The 26512-nt window shown below is 45.6% G+C and overlaps 2 protein-coding genes across 2 annotated transcripts in view; both read right to left on the bottom strand.

Annotated features, from left to right (window-relative positions):
• FAM184B (family with sequence similarity 184 member B) overlaps window positions 1-26512 on the bottom strand; it is a 166768-nt gene that overhangs the window by 83577 nt on the left and 56679 nt on the right. Inside the window, exons 2-5 of the mRNA XM_059164983.1 lie at window positions 15447-16199; window positions 14541-14688; window positions 13206-13345; window positions 12445-12651 (exon numbers count right to left, since the gene is read on the bottom strand). Coding sequence (XP_059020966.1) covers window positions 12445-12651; window positions 13206-13345; window positions 14541-14688; window positions 15447-16199 — 1248 coding nt within the window. The remainder of the gene's footprint in view (window positions 1-12444; window positions 12652-13205; window positions 13346-14540; window positions 14689-15446; window positions 16200-26512) is intronic.
• On the bottom strand, window positions 8903-10876 carry LOC131825500 (glutamine synthetase). The gene has a single exon (XM_059165005.1). The coding sequence runs from the start codon at window positions 10744-10746 to the stop codon at window positions 9625-9627; it is 1122 nt and encodes a 373-aa protein (XP_059020988.1). The 5' UTR covers window positions 10747-10876; the 3' UTR covers window positions 8903-9624.

Below are 26512 nucleotides of genomic sequence, written 5' to 3'. Positions count from 1 at the left end.
GAAGCCAGCATTACCTTGATCCCCAAACCAAGCAAAGACCCCATCAAAAAGAGAATTTCAAACCAATAACTCTGATGATTATAGATGCCAAGATTCTCAACAAGATTCTAGCTAATAGAATCCAACATTACATTTAAAAGATCATTTACCATAACCAGGTGGGATTTATCCCTGGGATGCAAGGGTGGTTCACCATTTGTAAATCAATCATTGTTATAGAACAAATTAATAAAAGAAGAGAGGAGAACTACATGGTCTTCTCAATTGATGCAGAAAAAGCATTTGACAAAAGACAGTGTCCTTTCCTGATTAAAACTCTTCAGAGTACAGGGATAGAAAGAACATTCCTCAACTTCATAAAATCCATCTCTGAAAAACCCACAGCAAATATCATTCTCAATGGGGAAAAGCTGAGAGCCTTCCCATTGAGATCAGGAATAGGATAATGATGATCACTCTCACCACTAGTGTTGAACATATTACTAGAAGTCCTAGCAACAGTAATCAGACAACCAAAGAAATAAATGGTATTCAAATTCACAAAGAAGTCAAACTCTCTTTCTTTGCAGATGAAACCATTGAGTGCTGGAACAAACAATCCTAAAATTTGTATGGAACGAGAAAAGAGGCTGGATTGCCAAGGAAATGATGGAAAAGAAAAACAAAGCTGGAGGTATCATGTTACCTGATTTCAAGCTTTATTACAAAACTATCAAGACAGCATGGTACTAGCACAAAAACAGACATATAGACCAGTGGGACAGAATAGAGAGCCCATATGGACTTGCAACTCTATGGTCAACTAATCTTTGACAAAGCAGGAAAAAATATCCAGTGGAAAAAAGTCTCTTCAGTAAATGGTGCTGGGAAAATTGGATAGCTATGTACCATTCTCTTACACCATACACAAAGATAAACTCAAAATGGATGAAAGAACTCAATGTGAGACAGGAATCCATCAAAATCCTAGAGGAGAACATAGGCGGTAACCTCTTCAACGCTGGCCACAGCAGCTTCTTTCAAGACACATCTCCAAAGGCAAGGGGAAAAAAAGTGAAAATGAACTTTTGGGACTTCATCAAGATCAAAAGCTTCTGCACAGCAAAGGAAACAATCAACAAAACATAGAGGCAACTCACAGAATGGGAGAAGATATTCGCAAATGACACTATAGACAAAGGGCTGATACCCAAGATCTATAAAGAACTTCTCAAACTCAATACCCAAAAAACAGATAAGTCAAAAAATGGCCAGAAGACACGAACTTCTCCAAAGAAGACATACAAATGACTAACAGACACATGAAAAATGTTCATTAACCATCAGGGAAATTCAAATCAAAGCCACATTGAGATACCACCTTACACCAGTTAGGATGACAAAAATTAACAAGGCAAGTAACAACAAATGTTGGAGAGGGTGTGGAGAAAAGGGAACCCTCTTACGGTGTTGGTGGGAATGCCAGTTGGTGCCACTTTGAAAACAGTGTGGAGATTCTTCAAAAAATTAAAAATAGAGCTACCCAATGACCCGGCAACTGCACTACTGGGTATTTACCCCAGAGATACAGATGTAGTGAAAAGAAGGGCCATATGTACCCCAATGTCCATAGCAGCAATGTCCACAATAGCCAAACTGTAGAAAGAGCCAAGATGCCTTTCAACAGATGAATGGATAAAGAAGATGTGGTCCATATATACAATGGAATATTACTCAGCCATCAGAAGGGATGAATACCCAGCTTTTTCATCAACATGGATAGGACTGGAAGAGATTATGCTGAGTGAAATAAGTCAAGCAGAGAAAGCCAATTATCATATGATTTTACTTACTTGTAGAACATAAGGAATAACAGAAGTCATTAGGAGAACGAAGGGAAAAGTGAAGGGAGGGAAATTGGAGGGGGAGATGAACCATGAGAGACTCTGGATTCAGAGAAAAAAACAGAGTTTTGGAGGGGAAGGGGGTGGAGGGATGGTGAGCCTGGTGGTGGGTATTAAGTAGGGCATGTATTGCATGGAGTACTGGGTTTTATACATAAACAATGAATCTTGGAACACTACATCATAAACTAATTATGTACTGTATGGTGACTAACATAACATAATAAAAAAACACAAAATAAAATAATTATTTTTAAATGATTATTTTAAATTATTTAAAGTTCCTATAAATCCTGAAATTTGTGTCACCTCCCACTCCAGGATGTGACCCCCAATCCATGTCAGCTCCTTTTCTTTGCCCTCCTGGGTGGCATGGGTGGGGACATCACCATTTACATGGGCCAACACTTCCAGGAAGCCATGAGTGTTGCTGATGAAGTTCTCCAGCTCCCAGACACTGGCCTGCCTCTGACCCCACTGGTTAGCCTGTTCTTGTAAGGCCTTCACTCCGCCTCCAGGTGGGAACACCTGTTGTGAGCCTGGAGAAGTTCAGCTGATGATTCTTCCATGCTGGCCTGGGTGTCCTCTGGAAATTCCTCTCAGCCTCCTCTTTGTCTCAGGCTGTGTCCAGGGAGGCCTGGCTCTCAGGCAAGGTGTTCTTTAATTCTTGTGACACCAAGTGATAGAAAAGATTTCTCAATCTTTGGTTTTCTTCTTCACACGTTAAAATCAGATATTTTAGCTCAGACACTTTCTGAAAGGGAGATTTATTCCTTTCCCTCCTTGTATTAAAAGCTTCTTTCATAAATCCAGGCTTTCTGTTGAATGCTGTCAAAGATTTACTGATGTGTTTCATTTCCAGGGGCAGCTCTTTTCACTTTCTCTCTCATTTAAGGCATGGTGTCTTTCGCTCCTTCCAAAGAGAACTTCTCAAAAGATGAAGGTCCCTCAAATGATGTGCCACCAGGACACCAGGGTGGAGTTGGTTCCAGGCCAGAGGGCTGAGGGCCATGGCTCACCAGTATCTCTACACAGTGACCTAACATGGGGACTGCAGTCTGAGTGGTTCCAAGCACTGGTCAGGCCTCGGCATTTGGCCACAACTCAGTGACATTTGGAAGCCAGCTTCTAACAGGGGGAGGAACCACTACCTTCACAGATAGCCTCTGTCCTGGCTCTTCCCCTGGAAGACAGATGTCCCGGGGACTCATTTTCCCTGTGCTAAGCCCTTGGTCAGCTAGGCATCCAAGGAAATCTTTGGCCCTCTGCTGAGCTGGGTAGAATTCCTGGCCTGTTGAGTGCCTCGTAGACTCATTCATCTCTTGCTGAGCTGGAGTGGCAGGGCTCCCAGTTGGTCAGATATCCAGGGGACTCTTTTGCCCTGTGGTGAGCTGGGTTGGAGGGTTCCTGATAGGAGGATTTGCGTTCAGTTGATTGTCCAAGGGACTTGCTTATCCAGTGCTGAGTGGGGTTGGAGAATTGCCTGGGTGTCCCTGGCCCTCATTTATTCTGTGTTGAGCTAGGTCAAAGGTCTCCCAGTCATTTGGATATATGGGAGCTCATTGCCCTGAACTAAGCCAAGTTTTAGGGCTTGCAGCTGGAAGGCTCCCAAATGGTGGTGTCTGGGAGACTCACCTTGCTCTATGCTGAACTCTGTCAGTGGGATTGCAGGTGTCTGGGTGGACAGGGGACTCATTTGCCCTTTGCTTACTGGTAAGAAAGCTTCCGGTCTGCAGTGTGTCTGGGGAACTCGTTTGCCCTGTGCTGAGTTGGGTGGGATGACTACTGGCTAGAGGGCTCCTAGTCCATCAGATATCTGGGGAATTCATTTGCTCCATTCTAAGTGGGATCAGAGTACTCTTGGTCCAAGAGCACCCCGTCTGCTGTCTTGGGGACTCTTTGCCCTGTACTAAGTTGATTCAGAGAATTGCCCATCAGAGAAGTGTTCAGGGAATTAGTTTGCTCTGTGCTGAATTGGGTCAGTGGAATCCCAGTGGACCCAGTGTCTGGGCAACTCCATAGCCTTGTGCTAAGTTGGTTCAGAGAATTCACCCCTAATGAAAGGTCTGGGGGACTTGTTTGCCTTGTGCTGATCTGGGTCAGAAAGCTTGGGGTCAGCTGGATTTCCTGGGATGAGTTCACCCTATGATGAGCAGTGTTAGGGCTCCTGGTTGGCCTAGTATATCTAGTGGATTCAGTTGTCTGGTTGGCCTGTGCTTTGCTGGGTTGAGGGCTCCGAGCTGGAGAGCTCCTAGTTGGTCTAGTGTCCAGACAACTTGTTTATCCTATGTTGAGCTGGATCAGAGAACTTGTAGTACAAAGGTACCCAGGGTGCCCACTGTCCTGAGGGGACTCCTTAACCTTATGTTGAATTGTTTCAGAGAATACTCCATTAGCCAGAGGTCCAAGGGACTTAGTTGCCTAGTGCTGATCTGGGTCAGCAGGCTCCTAGCTGGCCTGGGTAGAAGATTCAATTTCCCTGTGCTCTGCTGAGGTGGAGGGCTCCCGGTTGGCCCAGTGTCCGGGCAACTTTTTTGCACCATGCTGAGCTGAGTCAGAAGGCTTTTGGTATAAGGACACCCAATAGGATCACTGTCCTGGGGACTCATTAGTCCTATGCTGAGTTGGTTTAGAGAATTCCCCACTGGCCAGGGTTCCAGAGGACTGGCTTGCCTTGAGCTGATATGGGTCAAAGTGCTTGTTACCAGCCAGTATCCAGGGGATTAGTTTGCTCTGCCAGAACTGGGTTGCTGGGCTCCTGGTGAGCCCAGTGTCTGGGGGAGTCCATTGCCTTGCTAAGTTGGTTCATAGAATTCCTCATTGGTGGAAGGTCCAGGGGACTTGATTGTCTTGTGGCTGATCAGGGTCAGTTGGCTCCTGGTTGAAGGACTCCTGGTTTGCCCAGATGGAAGACTTGATTGCCCTGTGCTCTGCTGAGCTGGAGAGCTCCCAGTTATCCCAGTATCCAGGCAACATTTTTGTGCAATGGTGAGCTGGGTCAGAAGGCTTTTGGTATCAGAGTACCCAATGAGCACACTGTCCTGGAGACTGGTTAGATCTATGCTGAGTTGGTTTGGAGAATTCCCCATTGACCAGGTATTCAGGGGCCTTGGTGGCCCTGGGCTCACCCTCATCAAAGGGATGGTCATCAGCCAAGGGTCCGGGGGATTAGTATGCCCTGTGCTGAACTGGGTTGGTGGGCTCCTGGTGGGTCCAGTGTCTGGGGGACTCGATAGCCCTGTGCTAACTTGGTTTAGGGAACTCCCCATTGGCCCAGGGTCTGGGGTACTGGTTCACCTTGTACTGATGTGAGTCGGAAAACTTGTAGTTGACTGGATATCTGGGGGTTTAGTTCATCTTGTGTTGAGCTAGGTCACTGGGCTCCTGGTTAACCGGATGTCTAAGAGGACTTAATTGCCCTGTGTTCTTCTGGGTTGAGGGCTGCCAGTTGGAAGACTCCTGGTGGGCACACTGTTTAGGCAACTTGCTTACCCTCTGGTGAGCTGGGAGCAGAATGGGGCCTAGTGGGCCCTCTGTCTTGTGGACTTGTTAATCCTAGCTGAGCTGGTTTGGAGAAGTCCCCATCATCTGGATGTCTAGGGGACTTTGCTGTCTAGTGATGATCTGGGTCAGTGGACTCCTGGTCAAAGGGCTCTTGGTTGGCCCAGCCAGAAGTCTCAATTGTCCTGTGCTGTTGCTTTGGAGGGCTTCCAGGAGGGTGTCTCTTGGTCAGCCTAGCATCCTGGAGACTTGTTGGCTCCATGCTGAGTTGGTTCAGAGATGTCCCCATTAGCTATATTTCTGGGAGAATGTCTCACTCTGCTCTGTGGGATTGGTGTGCTCCCACCACGCCATGTGTCTAGAGGACTAGTTTCTCCTGTGCTGACCCTGGACACAAGGCTCCAGCTCAGAAAAATTCCCAGGGGACCCTCAGGACATGCCACTGACTTCCCTGTGCTGAGTCAGGTTATGATTCCAGAGGGCTAGAGGGGCTCTGCCCGACTGGGTGAGGGTCTATTGAACTGTGATTCCCAGAGCCCCCTACCTTTCTGCCAAATGGGACTGAGTAACTGGATGGTCTGACCAGCCCTGCTGAGTGGCGGTATAAGGACTCATGGGACGTCAGAGGGGCAGAAAAGGAGAAGCGTACATGGAGTGGACTGAAAGGTGTGGGCGAGAGAATGGGGCAAGACCAGTCGGAGAGAAGCTGCCATTAGCAGGAACGGAGAACCCTGAAGAGTACCCCAGTCATAGCTGTTGGGTACTGGGCTTTTCTAACAGCCACCGTTCATCCAATGCCTCCTAAGCATATCACTGCACCCCAGCCACTCACCAGGGGGCTCTCTGCTTGGTCTTGCTCATGTGGCCAATCACCAGGTGGTTCTCACTGTGGCTAACCTTACGTCATCGCCTGAACTCCATGTTTTTAAAGAAAAATATGTTAACCTGTTTTGAGAAGAAACATTACTATTTGGAATGTATTTATAATAAAGTTGGTGGTATAGCAGCAAGAGTCAATGAGTAGGAACTAAAAAATGTCACTTAGAGTCACCATCAGCAATCATAGTAACACCAGTATTAGTACATTTGGCATTAGACCCCACGAAGTCTCACACTTCAGTAGTAAAGTTAAGGTGGTACCAGAGCAAACGCTACTCTAAACTCATCCTAAGTTTTTAAAAAGTCTAGAAAATGGTATCTTTTAACAATAAAAAGAATAAGTCTGGCAAAGATGAAGCTGATTCACAAGTAATTTACCTGCTGGCCCAAACAAAATTCAGCACTCAAGAAAGGGTGCTAACAAAATGCAGTCTTTCAAAGTTAACACTCTTAATGCCCAGCATCCAATAAAACATTACTATATATCCAAAGAAGCAGGAAAATGGGACTCATAACCAGGAGAAGACTCAACCATAGGTGGAAAAAACCAAATGCCTGATGAGGATGCTAAAAGAGCAATTATAAACATACCCAAGAATTTAAAGGAAAAAAAAAATAGAATGAGGAGAAAAGGGGAGATTATAAAAGAGGATCAAATGGAATTTCGGAGATGAAAAAATAAACCAAATAAGCTTAAAAAACTGCAGGATGCGCAAAAAGAAAAAAAGATGAATGAGCTTGAAGATACAGGAAGAGAAACTTTCCAAACTGAAGCACAGAGAGACAAGAAGACTAAAAATAAATGACCAGAGCTTCAGGGACTTGGAGGACAATATCAGAAGGAGGAGAGGTCTAAGGAGAAAATGGCCTTAAAATTTCCAAACTGGAAAAACAATGTGTTTATAAATCCACAGATCAGGTCATTCAATGAACCACAAGCAGAAAAACATATATACAAAAAAATCATACATAGCATACCATAATAAAGGTGTGGAAATCAGTGGCAAAGAGAAACTCAAAGCAGTCAGAGAACAAAAGACTTACTATATGCGGGGGAATAAGAGGAGCTGCCAAGCTTTTGTGAGAAGAAAATGCAACCCCAAAAGTGCTGAATGACATCTTTTTCTTTTGAAAGGGAAAAAAAAAAAAAAAAACCTCTGTAAACTTAGTATTCTACATCTAGCAAAAATAAAGGCAAAATAAAGACATTTTTTCAGATATATAAAAACAGAGAGAATTTGCTGTAAATGGACTTATACCACAAGAAATGTGAAAGGGAATTCTTCAGGCCAAAACAACAAAGACTGTAGAAATGGGAAATGGGAAAGGATAACTATAACATTATAATATAAAAATAAAAATTATAATTATATAAGAAATATTTCTTTTCTCATTTAAAACTTTTCCCTAAAAAATAACTGGCTTTTCAAAGGAATAGAAAAGCAATGCACTGTTGAGTTAGTAACATGTGTGATGTAAAACATATGACAGCAACTACACAAAGGCCAGGAAGGGATAAATGGAGATGTATTGTTGTAAGGTTTGTACAGTGAAGTAATATATACACGGGATGTAAAATAGTATTTGGTGCAGAATAGATAAATTAAAGACACAAGAGCACCCCTCCCAGAGACAAAAAAGGAAAAATGGCTAATAAGTCATTAGTGAAGATTAAAAAAGGAAATATAAGAAATAAATTCAATAAATGAAGAATAGAAAAAGAAGTAAAAAGAGAACAGATGTAACAAAAACAGCAAGATGGCAGACTTTGTGATAATTACATTCCCTGTAAATGGTCGAAAGGGTCCTTAAAAAAGGCGGGGGAAGCACACTCCCACCCCAAACCAGGAGAGGAACACAATTTATTTCTATGTGATTCATTTCCCATATGGACTCATGCCCCTTGATTAAAGCCGCAATGAGATTTCTACAGTCAGAGTCAGGCTTGTCTAATAGGTTACCAGGGTAACCTGTCGCTCTGGTAGAGCCACTGTTCTTCCCACTGACTGTGGCTCTGGATAGAAAGAGTGTTCAGCTGTTTGTCTGAGGATTGGATTTGTGTGACCCCTCGCAGCTCACGGGAGGAGGGAGGAAAATCCTTTGTACACAGCTGCTTCCTGCCCAGCGCAGGGGTGGGAACCATGGGCTCTGGACTCAGACTATCAGGTTTTTTTTTTTTTTTTTTTTTTTTTTTGCTTTTTAAAAAATTTTAATATATCAAAAGGCCTGCTTTAGTGACATGCTAGTCCCACCAGAAAATAATCCCAATCACCCCTTGTCAGTAACATGCTCAAGTTGACCAGCCAACTCTTATTTCTAAATCCGTGTGGGTGTGTGTCTTTTAAACCAAAGCCGCGGGGCTCAAGGGAGTGCTCCTTCCACAACGTGCCTGCACCTGTCAACCCGACCGGGTGTCCACCCCCACCTCCGGAAGAGTGGGCAGAGGACGGAGGACCCTACAGGGACAGCAAGGGAACAGCAAAGGGTCCCCAGAGAGCCAGCGTTGCAAAAGCACTGCCTCCCTCAACCCCCACTCAAGAGGAGATCCCTTATTTCCAACCAGACTATTCGTCTCCAGTTTGGCTCCCCAGTAACCAGAATGTTCTTCCTCCTTTAGAAAAAAAAAAAACACACGTATCTGCACACCCATATATATAATTTTTTTTGTTTTTACATTTAAATATAAAAATACTACTCTGCTTTGTGTTATAAATGAAGGACCAAGCAGTTAAGAACTTCTTCTTCTAAGGTAGGTCAATCCATCCTTATGCTGAGCTTGTCTTCAGGGGAGGGCCATTTCCACCCAGGTGAGGGAAGCCCGGTACCAGGAGGACGGTGGTGCTTTTTTCTGCCTGGCTCTCTCCTAAGGCTCACTTTTAATAGAAAGTTGGTTATAACCTGACACCAAGTGGAACTCCCCACCAAGAGGGGGACATCCTAACCTAACCCCAGAGTAAGTAAGTAACCCCCCTCCCCCAACACTCAGCTACCTGGAAGAAAGAGCCCTCCCCCTCCCTTCACAAACACTATGCTCTGTCGGATCGCTACGCCTACTGGACAAACACACCTGATTAACTGGAAACAGTGGTTATGCCTCCCCACCCCCTCCCCACTAACGTACTAGACAGCTTCAGTGACAGGGGAAAAAAAGGTGGGGGGTGGGGGTGTAAAAAGATTAAGAACCTGACCCCTCTATCCTGGCCAAAGGAAGCAAAGAGATATTAACTGGGCATGAGGAATAAAAAAAAGACCTTGATATTCCGCCCTTTGAATTACAGCTATTAGGACAGTCGAGAGAGGGGCGAACACGGAGGCAGGGTGGAGAATGAGGAGGGGTCTGACGGCTGCAAGTCTAGTCCACTTAGTTTTTGTACTGGAAGGGTTCGTCGCCAGTTTCATTGAGAAGACACGTGCGGATGAGGGCTTCTGTCACGGAAAAGGGGTCACAGTTGGCAGAGGGGCGACGGTCTTCAAAGTAACCCTTCTTCTCCTGGCCGACAGTCCGGGGAATGCGGATGCTAGCCCCACGGTTGGCCACGCCGGCGGAGAAGTCGTTGATGTTGGACGTTTCGTGGAATCCAGTCAGGCGCCGGGCGTTATCCAGGCCCCCCTTGGGGTCGTAGGCTCGGATGTGGTAGTGGTGCCGCTTGCTTAGTTTCTCGATGGACTCCTCAATGTACTTCAGACCATTCTCCTCGCGCATGGCCTTGGTGCTGAAGTTGGTGTGGCAGCCCGCACCATTCCAGTTCCCAGGAATGGGCTTAGGATCAAAGGTTGCTATCACTCCAAAGTCTTCACATACACGGTGCAAGATGAAACGGGCCACCCAGAGATGATCTCCCATGTCGATTCCTTCGCAGGGTCCTATCTGGAATTCCCACTGGGCAGGCATGACCTCAGCATTTGTCCCAGCAATCTTGATGCCAGCGTACAAGCAGGCTCGGTAGTGAGCCTCCACGATATCTCTCCCATAGGCTTTGTCTGCTCCCACGCCACAGTAGTATGGACCTTGGGGCCCAGGGAAGCCATTGGAAGGCCAACCAAAAGGGTGCCCATCTGTGCCCATGAGAGTATATTCCTGCTCCATTCCAAACCAAGGATGCTGATTGCTCACCATGTCCATTATCCGTTTACAGGTATGCCTCAAATTGGTCTCTGCAGGCTTCCGGTTGTACTTGAAGACTTCACAGAACACCAGCTTGTTGGGGTCCTTGCGGAAAGGGTCCCGAAACATGGCAACAGGGACGAGATACATGTCACTGTTGGAGCCTTCGGACTGAAAGGTACTAGAGCCATCAAAATTCCACTCAGGCAACTCTTCTATACACTTGGGCTCACTGTCCAAGGTCCGGGTCTTGCAACGCAATCCTTCTCCCGTCCCGTCAATCCAAATATACATAGCTTGCACTTTCTCGCCCTGAGGCAGGGACATGTACAACTGCTTGATGCCTTTGTTCAGGTGGGAGCTCGCGGAGGTGGCCATGGTGGACGTTGTTCTGCTGGGCGGCGAGCAGGCGGCGGGAATGGCAGGCCTCGAGAGCGAGGTGAGGTGAGGAGAGGAGGCCGGCGTGCTGCTCAGAAGCTCCACTCTGCTCCCATTCTCGGCTCTGCCGACTATCAGGTTTTTATGCTAACTCCAGCACTCCCTGTCTGTGTGAGTTGATACATAACATCTTTCAGTCTCTGTTTTCTTATCTCTAAAATACAAACACCTGTTGGGATGCCTGGTGGCTCAGTTGGTTGAGCGACTGCCTTTGGCTCCAGTCAGGATCCTGGGGTCCTGGGATCGAACCCCACATAGGACTCCCAGCTCAGTGGGGAGTCTGCTTCTCCCTCTCCCTCTGTGCCTCCCCCAGCTCCTGTGTGCTTTCTTGCTCTTTCAAATAAATAAATAAAATATTTTAAAAATTTTAAAAAATGAAATATGAACACCCATTTTGTAATCCTGTTTGGAAGATTCAATATGTTCCTAAGAATAAAGTGCTTTATGAATTATAGTGGGCACACCCCAAAAATTAAAAATTAGAAAAAAAAGTATAGTAGGCACTAACCAATATTAATACACATGATGTTACCCCATGCACACAGTAACTAATCATAGTCACTGTTTATCGAATTTTTACCGCAAGCTGTGCATTGAACTAAGAGTTTTTATATAATACCATAAGGAATCCACAGAACAAGCCCTCAAAGTATCCTTACTTTAGAAATCATGTTTTGGAGAGGTTAAATCATACAGCTAGTGGATGCACCACAACTTCGTAGACCACAACCATTTTGGGTCTTTTATGAGTTCGTTTATTTACCCAACACATCCATTTATGGAGTACCCATAACCAGGTCCTCACCAGGGCACAACACTGCATTACTCAGGTCTATATGACCATCTTTCAGCAAAGAGTCAAAGCTGATAACGCAGGCTCTCGCACGATAAAGAGGCTGTGTTCACAATATTACTGATTTACAATCCGTTCTTTCCCTAAAACACCACAGATGTTACTTGCTTTTCCCAACAGACATGTGGAGACGAGGCTCTGCATTCCTTCTCAGCAGAAAGCTGCCCCCTTTGGTGGGAAGTTGGAACAGGACCCAGAGGGCAAGAATCTTCTTTCACATTGGCAAGCCACTGATTAATCACCTGCATCTACCTATTATGCCCCAGGCACACACTATGCTTTGTGTTTTCACACGGATTCCCTCATTTAATCCTCACAGCTACTTCAGGAAGTGCTATTAACATCATCTGTTTTATAAATGAGGAACCTCAGTCAAGCCAGCTTTCCCTCTGAGGGGCCAGTGCTCAGTACCTCATGGGCCTCCCCACGCTGGAGGGTGGCAGTGCTCGGATTTGGATCCAGGCAGTCGGCTAGGGCCAGAGAGCTTTCTTCATGTAATGTCTGTCTGGTTTTGCTGAGGAGACTTGAATGCCCTCAGTTCAGCGCTCAGAGGATACAATTCTACCTCATGTCAATGACTCTAGGCCCTACCTGCTCCCAGCCTGTGGGGTGTCTCCTTCTCCTCCAAAGACCCTCCACTCCCTTGGTCAGACAAATAACTGAGATGTGCAGACAGCAGGAGCTCAGTAAGTGTCTGAGGAAGGGAAGGAGAAATACAAGAGAAAAAGAGGGAGGGAGAGGAGAGGAGAAAGAATCTGAACAGAGTTTATGGAAGGGGATCCCACCTTCTGCAGCTTCCTCCTCTCGGCCTCCACCGACGAGCGAACGGACTTGATTTCTAGTGTGTGCTTCTTCACTAAGTCTTCTAGTCGCTTCACTAGCTGGTCTTTGAGATGTTTCTTCTCCTCTTCTGTCTGATGTTTGATTTTGCGAAGGTCTTCTTCATATTGTTGCTTCATATATTCCATCTCAATACTTGCCTCTTTCTTGGTCTATAAACAAGAGAAAGGGCCTTGTAAACCTGCCAGCATAGGGTGAGGAGCAGGGCATCACCGTTTCTCTTTGGTACAGAGTTTACAACATTTACACACCGGTTTTACTGCTCGTAGCAGCAGGGGCCATAAAGTTCATAGGATTATAGATCTGATATTCGTAACAGCCTTCGCTTTTATCCACCATCAGCAAAAAGCTCTTTGGAAACATGTACCTACAGTCATGGGATTGGATATTCCAGCCCACTCCAGTGGTGTCTAAAGAATTCTTTGTTTGTTTTGATTGGGGAACAGATGGTGGAAGTCCTATGCAGGTTTCTAGTTTCCCAGGAATCAGCGAAAGAAGTGGGGAGAATTCTGCTATATTCTTAGTCTCCTAATTTCAAATGGCAGGAAGTTAGCTGGAACTTCACACCCACATGTCCATCCCTAAAACCATGGGACCTGCTGGTGCCAAGTGGCTCTGTCACAGTTGGGAACTGGCCTCTACCCGAAGCTCATTCCAGCAAAGCTTCCTGTGACTTCTGCATTCCCAGGGCTGGGGCAGACACTACCTGTGCCTCTGGGCCTCCTTTGGTGCACGGACACTCCTTGGGGAAGTCTGGTTCCTGCTGAGGATGGAGACTGCAGCCTTCCAGGTCATTCACCTTTCCTAGGACTTCCTTCTCTGAAACTAGCTCCGTCTTCATGTCATCTGCAAGTATATGTTTCAACATCATTTAAAATGCCCTTGTGTTCAAGGTCTTCTGCAGTCAGGTACCCATTCTGCTATTCAACTCTTCTACCCCCACTCTCCAGTGGACTTGAGGCTCTATGGCCTTCTAGCTCTCAAGCACAATCAAAGTGGTGATTGTTGTCTTTGCTCAAGCAGCATCTTGAGTTCAAACAGTTGCCCTGTTCTAGCTTATTAAACTAATCATCATCAAAATGTTTTGATCATGCTTTCCATATGTTGAAAAAAACCACTGAGCATGTTCCTGCATATATATGCATTCGAAAGATTTAAATGTAAAAGATAAAACAAAAAATAAATATAACTAGAAATACTCATTGTTTTCTTCACATATTCTTAGGAGGTATCTCTGCCCCACTTTTGAAAACACTGCACAAACTCCTCCACACACTTCTGGTTCCAATTCAAACCTCTCCTCCTCCACATCTTTCCAGCCCACAGTGACTTCTTTCCAGAATGTTTCACTCCCCTGGTGCCTGGGCCACCGCATGATACCAAACGGTGTTCCAGACTATAAAGTCACTGTCCTATAAGCTCCCTGGGGGCAGAGCCCATGTTTTGTGACTTTTCTATATCTCCTAGGATCAAGCTGATCACACTGTAGTATTTAAGAACTTGCTGATGAAGGAGTCTCCTCCTTCAGAGGAAGGCACTCTGGAGTCAGATTTGCTCAGATACACTTGTTCTATCATGACCCATGGCCTTGAGCTAGCCACCTACCCTTCCTCAGGCTCGTTTCTTCATTTGCATCATGGGAGACACTGACCACGCCCACTCACAGTACTACTGGGGAGACCCAGTAACATCACTGTGAAATGATGGGAAAAATATGAATTGTTGCTTCAGCGTGGAGAAGACAGTGCTGAGCCATTCAAGCATGCGGTGGATCTGGTGAAGAGATTTCGGGGGGCAAGGGGTCCTGCTGCACCATACCTTTTAGCTCTCCACACTGTGGCAGCTCACCTGTGCCCTGCCTGGGTTGAGCACCCTGCCTGGGTTGAGCTTGCCCACCAGGGGTCAGATGAAGCAGCCCACCCTCCCTCTGCTCCCTCAACAGTTTCAGGGTACAAGGAGCACCAGCCCACCTGGCAGCTGCCCTTCTCTCTGTTAAGAAAAACAAAAACAAAAAAACCACAAACAAACAAAAAGCTCTCACAGTGCCTCTCACCGCTTTTCTGGGTCACGTGACACTCCTGCAGCATCAGTCTGTCTTTGGCAACAGCCAGCTTCTCCCCAAGTTTTTTTGCAGTGGTTTTCAGCTCTGAGTTCTCCTGCCGAGCCTCCTTGAGCTGCACATCCAGGTCCTAAACAAACAGAAAGGGTCTCATTGCCCTGGGGACAGTTCGCAGTGGAGACGCACAATGTGCACAGATCTGAAAGGTGGGTCAGTGCACAGCAGCCGCTCTTGTCTTTGGAATTCAGGGGCTCATGTTCACCCAATCCCTACTCATCCTGATGGGCTGTGTGCCTTTGGGCACGTTATTTAACATTTCGGTCGTGAGGATTAAATGAGATAAAGTGCCTGGGACCGAAAAAGTGCTCAAGGATTACTAAGAATAGTAGCGGCTGCAACTTTCAGAGATGGGGCTCTATGAGTGTGTGGGGTTTGTCCGTGGTCTATCTTGTCAATGGTCTGGCTTGCCGTGAAAGCCAAGTCCCAGGATTTCAGGACAGGTAAATTGTTAGGGAATGAGCAGGGCTTTAGAATGAGGCTGGCGTCAGTTAAGAAACTTACGCCAGCTGTGTGCCTAACAAGATTAGTCTTTAAGCCTCTCCATTTCTAGACCAAAATGATCGTCTCTGTTAACTTTAACTGTTGAAGCTCTCTGAGGTCCGGGACCCAGTGCAGCTTGCCATGTGTCCCCTACCTGTTGCCCCGGGTCTGGCACACAGTAGAAATTCCATAAATATTTGCTGACAGAATGTCGTTGACCTCAAGGGAAATAAGAGTCACTTGGGTGAGAGTCAAGTGCCTTGCACAGTGCCCCACACAGAGTAGGTATTAAAATTAGGGACCGTGTTTATGATCCCATTGGAAAGCTAGCAAGAGACCCTGCTTTACCTGTGTCCTCTCCTTTAGCTTCTGGGCGTACTTCTTCAGGTCACTTATCTTGCGACCTCTGTGCTCCAGATCTCCTTCGAGCTTCCTGACCTGGGCCTGCAGGGCCGACTCCTGGACCTGGAAGTTCTTGCGGAGGTCTGTCTCTTTCTCCTGCCACTGCCACAGGGCCTCGCTCACCGACTGCTGCATGGCCTGTCGGATGGCCTCGGTGTCCCGCTCGTAGGTGGCCTGCAGCTCCTCTGCCTTCCGGGCATAGTCCTTGCTCAGCTGCTGGTTTTCCACGCGCAGCCGCTCTACCTCCAGCAGGACCTCCCGCATCTCGTGGCCGTAGCCTGGCTCTCCCTTGGGGTCTGGGCCCTCCTGGGAAAGTCGGCCCCACTGGGGCGCCTCATGGCTTGTCAGGTGCCTGAGCCTCTTCTCGTAGTCAGCCTTGAGCTCCAGCATCTCCTTGGAGAGGCTGAGGACCCGCTCGGCGTGCTCAGCCTCTACCCTCAGCTCCCTTTCTTTGGTCTCCAGCCTGCACGTGGCCGACTGCGCCAGCGCCTCCTGCGTCAGCCTCTTCTGCAGTTCCAGCGCGCTCTCCAGGGCCTCGATGCGCTGAAGCAGGGCCTCCTCCTCCGCGCGGCCCTGTTCCTGCAGGAGCCTGGCCTTGGTCTCCGCCACCGCACTCTGTAGTTCCTCCTGGTGGGCCTCGCGCAGCGCCTCCATGCTGGCCTCCGCCTCATCCTGGCGCGTGTTGAGGGCGTAAATCACCTGCAGGAGAATCCCCGGAGCTCGGTTAGTGTGAGGAGTGGGAGGGACTGTGAGGGGCCACGTGACCGGAGCTGCTCCTCCTCCGCGGCCATACCTGGGGCAGGTCCCCACCAGCCGCATCTGAGAAGAGGACCGGTGTGGAAGTGGTTTGTTAGAAATTGTCCCCAAGAGAAACCCGCGAGGAAGCAGGGAAGTGGGACAGGAGCATGGCAGAAGTCAAGTGAGGGACACATAAAGGCCACAGAGGGGATCTGTGGCAGAGATCCCTAGAGGGCCTCCGGAGTGCCAAGGGAATCCAGTAAAGGGCTTAATAACTCTAGTTTAGGGGGGCGGGGTGGGAAGAAGAATTTGGAACAAAAAAAACAAACAACGCCTCCAAAAAAAAACCCAGCAAAATAACAGAAAATAGAATTATGCAACATATAAAATGATTATATACCATGATCAAGTGGGATTTACCCCAGGAATGTGAAGTTGATTAAACATCTAAAAATCAGTTCATGGAATATACCATACGAACAGAAAAAAAGACAAAAGTGCAGGATGTGTCAACAGACACAGGAAAAGCATCTGATAAAATACAACACTCCTTTGTGATAACAACACTCGACAACCTAGAAAGGTATCCAAGGTGTAAGACTGTTTCTCCATAACTTCAGGAACCAGAATAGGGACACTTTGTTACCCCAAAGAAGAGAATGCAGGAAGATGGGAGTGTGGTGGGGCCCAGCAACCAGCCTGAGCAACAGGTAGGTGTTTACTGGAAGGGGGGGGGGAAGCTGTAGGTAGGACAGGCATGGGGAAGAAAATAAAGAATTCTGTACTAGACAAATTAAACTTGTCTCCTGGGGCATCAGAGCAGACAGAAATTTCTGGAGCTCAGAGGAGGAAGCCTGAGCTAAAGATGAAGGGCATACGGAATCAGGATAGTTTTGTTGTTTCTGTTGTTTGCTTGAGGAGAGTCCAGAGTCTATCTGCATATGCCACCCCCCACCCCACAGGTGCAGGAGGGAAGGAAAAGCTGGGCGGAGGCATAAAGAACGTAAGACAGGAGACTGGCAGAGCTCACCTGGCAGAGGCGAGAAGGTGGCTTCTATGCTCTCAGGGAGGATGGAGGGAAGGCTGTTCACGGACAGTGTGCTGAGCTGGTGGGGAAGTGGGAAGTGTGGGAGGTTTGAGGAGGGACAAGTTGTGAATTAGTTTGGGGGAAGGGAACTGTAAAATACAAGGCAACATTAAAGGCTTTGAATTTGCAGTTAGTTCTCTGCTCTGGACTCTCTTTTGCCATGTTTAGCTGAGTGAGTTCAGGGAAAAAAAAGAAGAGGGATAGGTCATCTCGGGGTGGGGTTTTACATGGTGATTGTGGAGAGAGGGACAAGGCAGCAGAGGTATTTCCTAGAGCCAACAATCTGGAAGGAGAGGGCAGGAATAGGTTTTTGGTGTTGACAAGGTCAGAGGTATGGTGAAAGTAGAGAAGAGGGTAAGGTCACTGGATGAGAAGGGGTCAAGAGACTGAGAAATCAAGGAGCTGTGTGGTCCCCACATGGGATGTTGAACTCATTGAAGATGACTGAAGAGGAGCTGGGCTGGTGAAGGTGAGCAAGAGTCGGGGCCAAGCGCTCCCTGTCAGCTCCCTTGGGCGCTGAGGTTAAAAACATCCTTCCGAAAAGCCCCGCCACACAACTTCACACTTACAGACCCTTAACTTTTGTGTGTGTGTGTGTGTGTGTGTGTAATTGTGAAGCAGTTGTTGAAGAAGGCCAAATGGCACCACTAGGGCTGACATTCGTGATGCATTTAATAGCAGTTTACCTTGAGACTGCACAACTTGAGAAAGAGGAACCTTATATCCATGATGCTGCCAAAAGTCTTATTTTCACGGTCTACATGCGATCCAACTATTGATGGGTTGTCTGTCTCCCTCCCTAAAATGAAGGCTCCATGAGAGGGGAGCTCGGTCTTCTTTGTTCAATACTGTTCATCCCCAGTGCCTGGCTCAAGGTGGATACTCTAAAAATATTCCTTAAATGGATGACTGAAAGAAGAGGGAATCAGAGCTCTGTCTTGAATGATGTAGTTGTAAAGGTATGAGATGGGCTTGACATCTTGTGAATTCTTGGGACAGTAAGCACTGCCTTAAGAATTGTGAATCTAACACTCTCTGATGGCAAGAATAAGGAAAGGAAGACCTCCCTCCCAGGAAGACCAAAGGAAGGAAGGTCTCCCTCCCAGGAAGACCCCCACCCCTATGAAATAAAGCTGCTGTCCCCACAACTCTTCTTTGTCATCATCCTTGCACATGATTTGGCCACCTTTGGTTTCTATGGCTTCTCCTGGCTTGCGTCTAAGATTGGGTCTAGAGTAAGTGAGTGCTGAAACCGGTATCCCACTGGTTGTCATTTGTGTTAATAATAAATACTATTTTTCCAGAGTTTACTATGTGCCTAGCACAAGGCTAGGTGGTACATACACATTTGGAATCTCAGAAAATCCTCAGAGCAATGTTGTAAAGTTGGTATTGTCCTCCCATTCTAAGAATGAAAATTTGAAGTTGAGAGAAGTTTAGTAAGTTTTGCAAGGTCACAAGAGATAAGAAACTTTGACTAACTCTGAAGCACATGCTCACAGCATGGTACAACACTGCATCTCACTGTACCATTCAACCATTTATTCCTTTATGCATTTACTGCACTTCTCGGAAGTGCCAGGTTCTGTGAAGGGCAAAGAACATGCTGGTCAATAAGACAACTGAAAGTTGTGACCTCAGAAATGTTTTAATTTAATGGGTGAGTCAGACAAGAATCTGTAAGGTTTCAAAACCTTGTGATAAGTGCTGTGACCGGGATCAGCACCAGTTACTATGGAAACACAGAAGAAGGGGTCTAAAAGGAAAGAAAACTTCCCAGGAAAAGTTAGCCTTACCTACTTGAACTTGGGGTGACCTGTTCCCTTTTACATGTCAACCTGATTATGGGCAAGAACAATATGACTTCTGTGTGCTGTCTCATAGCACTTGGGGAGAAGTTGAGGGCACCGTAATTTCATAATAAGTAGATCATTATGATTCTACAGCAGGTCATCAAGAATTTATGCTTTCTTTCCACAGACTTGCTATAGCAGAATAGCCACTGAGCAGACATCACATTTCGTAGCCCTCTTGTATCTACATGCGACCATATGCCTAGTAATTGCCAAAGGAATACAGCCAGAGGTAGTGATGTCATTTTGGGGCCAACATTGGGGTTAAGGTGACAGGGAGGGTTAATAAAGGGGGATGTATTTTTCACAGTCTCTTTTTCTTATCTGCAAACTTACCAGACAAGACTCAGAGGCTTTAGAAGAAGGTAGAATACAAGATGTAAGGCATCTGGGTCCTTGATGACTGACTAGAAGGTCATCCACCCACCAGGAACACTGGCACTGGTCTTTCTATACACAAGAAATAAACTATTGTGTTGGACCTCTGAAGTCTTGGTAGTTTTCTGTTCCAATAGCTACCATTACCCTAGGAAAACTCAGGAGACTCAGTACATAGTCATGGGATTATTATGATTATAGGGAAAGGATACAAAGTAAACTTGACAGAGGGAAAAGATGAACAGGGAGAGGTCTGGAGGAAACTAGGCTCAAGCTTCCAAGAGTCCTCCCCCAGCAAGTCCTCTCCCAGTACAATCACATAGGACTTGCTGAATTTCCCTCTCAAGGAGTTGTAGCAATATTTGTGAACTATTGTTTACCAAATAGCTGTCTAAAGACTCAGCAAGGTTTTTACAGAGGGCTAGTCAAGTAGGCAACTTCTATTGGCAATACCAAAATTGCAAACCCCCAGTAGGAGAACAGGTGCTCAGCATAAATCACATAGTTTGCATAAACAATTTAGGCATAGTGAGTCACTCTTAACAATTTGGGTGGTGCGAACCCTCTGAAGATCCAAGTTCCCAGATGCTAACTGAGGGCCACTTTCCAAGCTGACCACTCTAGGCATATGCTGTCTGGGGCCTGCTATGTTAACTCTTTCTGTACACCTAAAACCCAACTTGACAAAGGTTCTTTTCAGTAGAGTCAAGCTTGCACCATGAGTAAATCTGAACACAAATGAGGTTTTCATGATAAAGAACAAAACATCCTCAAAAAGGTTATTCCATGAAATTTGGCATGCTGATTCCATGAAGGATAAAATTAACTACTGGTGTTGGTGGTGATCTGGGAGAATGGAGTTCCAACATTCAACTATACCTGAAGAACAGAAAACTTAGTTGAATCACAGTGCCACAAAAGCACTCAATAAAGAAAGAACCCAAATGTTCCACCCCTTTGAGTAAAACCACTGTGCCCTGGGTTTTAAGGTCTATATCTCTTTCCAGCATTTGCTCATGTGAGTCTTCTCTGTATTGTGAAAACTCTCCCCACATGCATACCCTTGAATTAACACAAGATCAGAGGTAGTGGAGATGGTATCACACTGTGGGTGGGCACACAATGTCTGAGGGCCCTTTGGCATATGTATATTTACTCATGGTTTCTCGCAATTAAAAGTCTCCAAATAATCCCCAGCAAGGGTCTGCTCCAATTGTTCTGCTTGGCTGAGATCTGGCTACAGGGTTCGTGGCTTTCAACAAGTGCCAGACTCACCTCCCTTTCCCTGACACCCTTGCCCAGAAAGATACTCCAAGGATGGTGTGTGCACAAACAAGAAAGTACGTTGTTATTTTATATTTCATATCATATTATATTCCTCACCTACTTGTAATACTCATACATGTTCATCTAGATCGTGGGTTTTTTTTGTTGTTTTGTTTTTTTTTGTTTTTTTACTTAGCAGTAGATCTTGAAGACTGTAATTCTGTACATAAAGAGATGCCTCATTTTTGTTTTTGGCTGCTTTATATGCTATTGTATGGTTGTGTTATAATTTCTTTTTCTGTTTCTTACTGATAGACATTGAGTTGTTTCTCCACTTTTTTTTTTATTATTTCACTGTTATGAAGCAAACATATTTTCCCTTTCCATTCTTGCCAATAAACTTGAGGTCTGCTCTTTGCTTATGATTGAAATTCCAAAGCTTGGCCTTAAAAAAACCTGACGTCTTCATAGTTAATACAGAATCCTAGTGAAGAGATGGAGGAAGAGTATACTCTCCCAGGAGGAGAAGAAAGTGCCATTTTGTGTGAAAAAACTAATTCAAAGAATTTTGAGAACTTTCAAATGCCTCACCTTGTCTTCCTATGCAACATGGAGACATGTATGAATTTTCACAGTTGGGAACTCCTGTGGTAACTCTACTGGGACATCTTGCCTACTTTCAAGTCATCCTCTTCTTTTTCTACCCTCTCCACTTCCTCACTCTTGCAAGTTTTTTTTTTTCTGAACTTGATATTTCTTTGTTCTCCTGGTCCAATAGTCTGTTTTTATCTTAACTCCATGCCTTCCCCACTGCCCTTTTTAATCTGATGGCCAATCATCTCAACTACCTTCTTTTTAAAAAAATTTTTAAATTTCTTTATTAACATATAATGTATTATTAGCCCCAGCGGTACAGGTCTGTGAATCACCAGGTTTACACACTTCACAGCACTCACCATAGCTCGTACCTTCCCCACTGTTCATAACCCCACCACTTTCTCCCTACCCCCCACCTGCCGGCAATCCTCAGTTTGTTTTCTGAGATTAAGAGTTTCTTAAGGTTTTCAGCTTCTTCTTAATGACATCCTTAAACCCCCTGCCTATCTCATCTTCAGCCTCACATCCTTGGTACTCAAAATAGCAAATCAACCCAACCACCTCAACCCTTGTCAAATACTCCCACCTAATCCTTAAGATTCCCAACCTCTGAATCACTATATTGTACACCTGCAACCTGAAACTAATATAACACTATTTGATAACTAACTGGAGCTAAAATTAAAAACTTCAAGAAAATAAAATAAAAAAAGAAAGAAACATGATCAGTATAGATTTGAGGTCATCTGGATCATTAAAGACCTTGTTAGAATGAAAAAAAGAAAGATGCCTAACTTCATCTGTGTTCTCCACGCTCACACTTTAATCAATATGTCTTATAATCATTCCCTATTCCTTTTTCCCATAGGGGCTATTCAATTCTCTGCCACATTTTGTAGGTCACATCCCCAGTTCTTGGCCCATTCCTACTCTCCTCCCCTACAGTGTTGTCTCTTGATTTTTAGAGAAGGAATACTTAAGAGCTTGGGCTCCAGGGCTAGCTAACCTGGGTTGGAACTCCAGCTTCCCTGCCTCCTTGCTGCTGACCTTGGGCAGTAATTCAACCTCTCCAGAGCTCAGTTTCCTAACAGCAAAATGAAATTAACAGCAGCACCAAACTCCTAGGGTTATCCTGAGAGCTCCATGAGACAATGCATAGAAACACCAGATTCCAAATAACTGCATAATTAATGTACCTGCCGTCCAGGGAAAAAAGACTTGTATTGTTAATCATGAGGTGGTAGGATTTAGTGCAGTGCTGGGACTGAAGCAGACTGATGCAGTTAAGGAGAGAATGGAGGGCAGGGCAGGGGAGGAGATGGATGGATGCCACTCTTCCCCAAAGCTACTGGTGAAGGGAAGAGGGATAGAGCAGGTAAATGGGCAAATAGGATCAAAGCAGGCGGGCAGGGGCACTAGGGAAAGGCAGATGAGAAGAATTTTTTTAAAAGGAAAAGATGCATAAAATATTTTACTTGGAACCACTGGAAAAAGTAGAAGGAATGTCTCCTCCCGTATAAAGTGTCCTTTCCCTTCCCTGCATACAACAGAAACTTACCCAATTCATCCTTCTCCCTGCGCACTTTGCACCACTTGATTGCAATGGCCCTTTTGTGTCCCATTATGGACACTTGGGTGCTAGATGTCGAAGTCACATGTGAACTTTTTCGGAGTAGGGACCTCAGGGACCCTCCACAAGGCCCTTTCTATATTACGTAGTTCCAAGCTCCTAGTAAAATACCTGGCCTGATTCGGATTCTCAGAGTGTTTACTGTTAAATAGAAGGAAGACTTTGTACAGGGTGGTGAGAGATTGAAAGAATAGGATTCAGGAAGGAAGATGGGCAGGAGCAGAGGCCCTAAAGTGGGAACAGACAGGAAGGAGACAAAGATTAACAATGAAAAGACTAGGCTTGGAGTCTCCACTGCCTGAGCGCAGATCTTATTTGTCATTCAATGTATGGATCCTGATGGTATTTACTAGCTGTCTGACCTTGCACGTGCTGTCTTCCTGGGTCTCAGTTTCCTCATTTGTATAAGGGCGAGAATCAAGTTCCTGCTTTATAAGTAACTGAAGGATTAAATGAGATATTGTTATAAGACTTGTTGCATAGTGCCTGGTTTATAGTAAGTGATGTAAGAAAGATGGGGTTTGGAGCTGACGGCCAAGAAAGAATTCTTGAGACATCTTTGGTGCACAAAGGTGGTTTTATTAAAGCATGGGGGCAGGACCTATGGGCAGAAAGAGCTGCACTAGGATAGAGAGGAGCGGCTGATTATACACTTTCGAGTTGGGAAGGGGTTAGGGATAGCAAAAGTCTCTAAGGAATTTTGGAAGAAAGGTTTCCTGAACCTTGAGGGAGCTAGTAATGGTTGGAAAAGGTCATTTATTACTGCCTAGTAAAACCCTAGTCATGAGACCCTTCACATGGATTGGTGGGTCAAATATCTGGGGGAGGATTCCCAACATGTATCTTGGGGAGTAGAGATAAAGGAAGTTTCCAAAGGAATTTTTATATGTTTAAGTAGTCTTACAGGATCCTGGGGATTGGGCTGAGATTGCCTTTTGCTCTTAGCAAAGTATTAACATTAAGGCAGCTGAGTCCCTAGAGAAATGCCACTCTGCCTATTTCAAGTACATGTCAGTGGACTGTGGGTAGTGAGGAAATTTCATTTTTCTTTTGTCTTTGTTTCCCACATCAGTAAGTACCTGATAAGACCCAGCTGTTCCTATCATGGTTGTCTAGAGGGCACTTTGAGCTGGACAGAGGTTTCGATGGCAATGGCATTTCTCTTAAGAAAGGCATTATGGTAGGAGCAATGGAGCTATCTGGGTCCTCTGGAGTGAGAAGGACTGAGACTTACCCTCCTCAGAGCAGAAATTCCTGGTGTGCCCAGTATCTGGCTCTTTCCTTCATCCTTAAAAATAGAAGTCCTGGGGCGCCTGGGTGGCTCAGTGGGTTAAAGCCTCTGCCTTCGGCTCAGGTCATGATCCCAGGGTTCTGGGATTGAGCCCCGCATTGGGCTCTCTGCTCGGCAGGGAGCCTGCTTCCTCCTCTCTCTCTCTGCCTGCTTCTCTGCCTACTTGTGATCTGTGTCTATCAAATAAATAAATAAAATCTTTAAAAAAAAATAGAAGCCCTAATTTCTCCATGGGCAGCTGGCCACATTTCTCAGCTTCCCTTCCAGCCCTCAGCAGCCATGAGACCAAGTTCTGCCCTGCTAGAGAGAAGTAGACCTATTATTCCTTTCTTCCAGGATGAGTCCCTTCTATGGCTGAGCAGTCCTCTTGGACCACGCAGTGGACACCAGAGCCTAAGGCTGGCAACAGAGTGAGCTAAGAGGAGCTGGGGTCTCTGATGCCCAGCAGGCCATACCAACCCTGAACTGATTCCAGCTGGACTGTGTTTGGGTTTTCTGGACAAACCTGATATTTGTATACATATGTTGTATATATATTTTTGCTTTCTGACTCTTATTTTTTTAAAAATTGCTCAAGTTCTTTAACTTCTTGGAGCCTCAGTTTCTTTCCTCTAAACAGACCTTTTTTTTTTTTAGGATCTAATAGGATTACACGTCTGAGGTGTCTGGTACATAGTAGGTACTCATTAAATGTTTCTTCCTCCTCTCTTCCCACACTCTGCCCTCAGGAAGAAACATCTTTCGGACACACAATCTGCTCCTCCCACCCTCTCGGTCTACAATTGCCGAGCAGAATTGTCACAGACCCACACTTCCCCTGGGCCTGGTGCCTTGCTTTCCTTCACTCACCACCTACTCAACCAAAACAGCAAAGGACTGGCTGAGCCTCCCTTATAAATCCACCTCTTCAGTAGGAGGCCAGCTTCACAATCCATCAAGGGACATGAATAATTCAGCAGCCAAGAGTACTGAACCCGTCCAAACGTCTTCCCAAGGGTTTTAGAAATCCACTGCTAATGGTTTCAGCAGAGGGCCTGTGAGGGTCTTAGAGGTCTCAGAAATTGAGAACTGTAGGTTTAGCAGAATTACAATTGATGTATTATGTGCATGAGATTTTGAAGAAAGTTTTCCATCAAGTCTGGCCACCGGAGTTGGAATGAAATAAAAAAGGAAGAAAGGAAAGAAGATTTATTGAGTGCCCAGAGTGTCAGCTTCACTGGGCCAGGTAATTGATATAGGACTTTTCAATTAATCTTCTAATGAGTCTACAAAATGAACATTCTCATGCCTGGCCCTGTTTTGCAGATGAGGAAACTGACTGGGCATCCTAACTCCACATGCACGGGTGACATAAGATGATGCTCACAAGGAGGCTTTACTGGGCCTACTGAGCTGGGTTTTTATCATAACTCCACCTCTTTCTAGCTGTGTGACCTCAAGTATGTGACTGAACCTCTCTGATTCTCAGTCACCTCATCTATCACACTGAGAAAGCAATGCCTCCCTCGTAGATTTGCTTGGACCCTAAAAGACATTCTCATGAACATTATATGGTTATATAATGAACAGATTACATATAATGCACATTATAATGAACCAAAAACCCTAACAGCATTCCTAGCTCACAGTAAACACTCAAGAAATGCTGTCTGTTATTCTTTTTACTATTATTGATATTGTTACCAAAAGCCATCTAGCTAAAAAGTGAGAATGCTGGAATTTAAACCCAAATTCTTCTGGATCCCAAGTTAAAGGAAACAGAACCAGAACCATGGTTAGAAAAGAGCTGGTAACAATCTCCTTTCAAGATTTTTTGCAGCATTTACTACATTTGCAGAATTTACCAGGCATAGTGGTAAGTGCTGGAAAAACAGAAGAAATAAAATCATTCTGTTTAGGATTGTATTATTTGGGGCACCTGGGTGGCTCAGTGGGTTAAAGCCTCTGCCTTTGGCTCAGGTCATGATCCCAGAGTCCTGGGATCAAGCCCCGCATCAGGCTCTCTGCTCAACGGGAAGCCTGCTTCCTCCTCTCTCTCTCTTTGTCTGCCTCTCTGCCTGGTTGTGGTCTCTGTCTGTCAAATAAATAAATAAAATCTTAAATTTAAAAAAAAAGGATTGGATTATTTGTCCAATTTTCCCCCCTTCCATCCCCTTCCTGGTCCTGGTCCTC

The sequence above is a fragment of the Mustela lutreola genome, chromosome 1 (genome assembly GCF_030435805.1).
Source record: "Mustela lutreola isolate mMusLut2 chromosome 1, mMusLut2.pri, whole genome shotgun sequence".
NCBI lineage: Eukaryota > Metazoa > Chordata > Mammalia > Carnivora > Mustelidae > Mustela > Mustela lutreola.
This window is presented reverse-complemented; position numbering and strand designations above follow the sequence as displayed.

Excerpts from the sequence above, each read along its gene's own strand:
- LOC131825500 (XM_059165005.1), bottom strand. The coding sequence starts at position 10,746 with ATGGCCACCTCCGCGAGCTCCCACCTGAACAAAGGCATCAAGCAGTTG.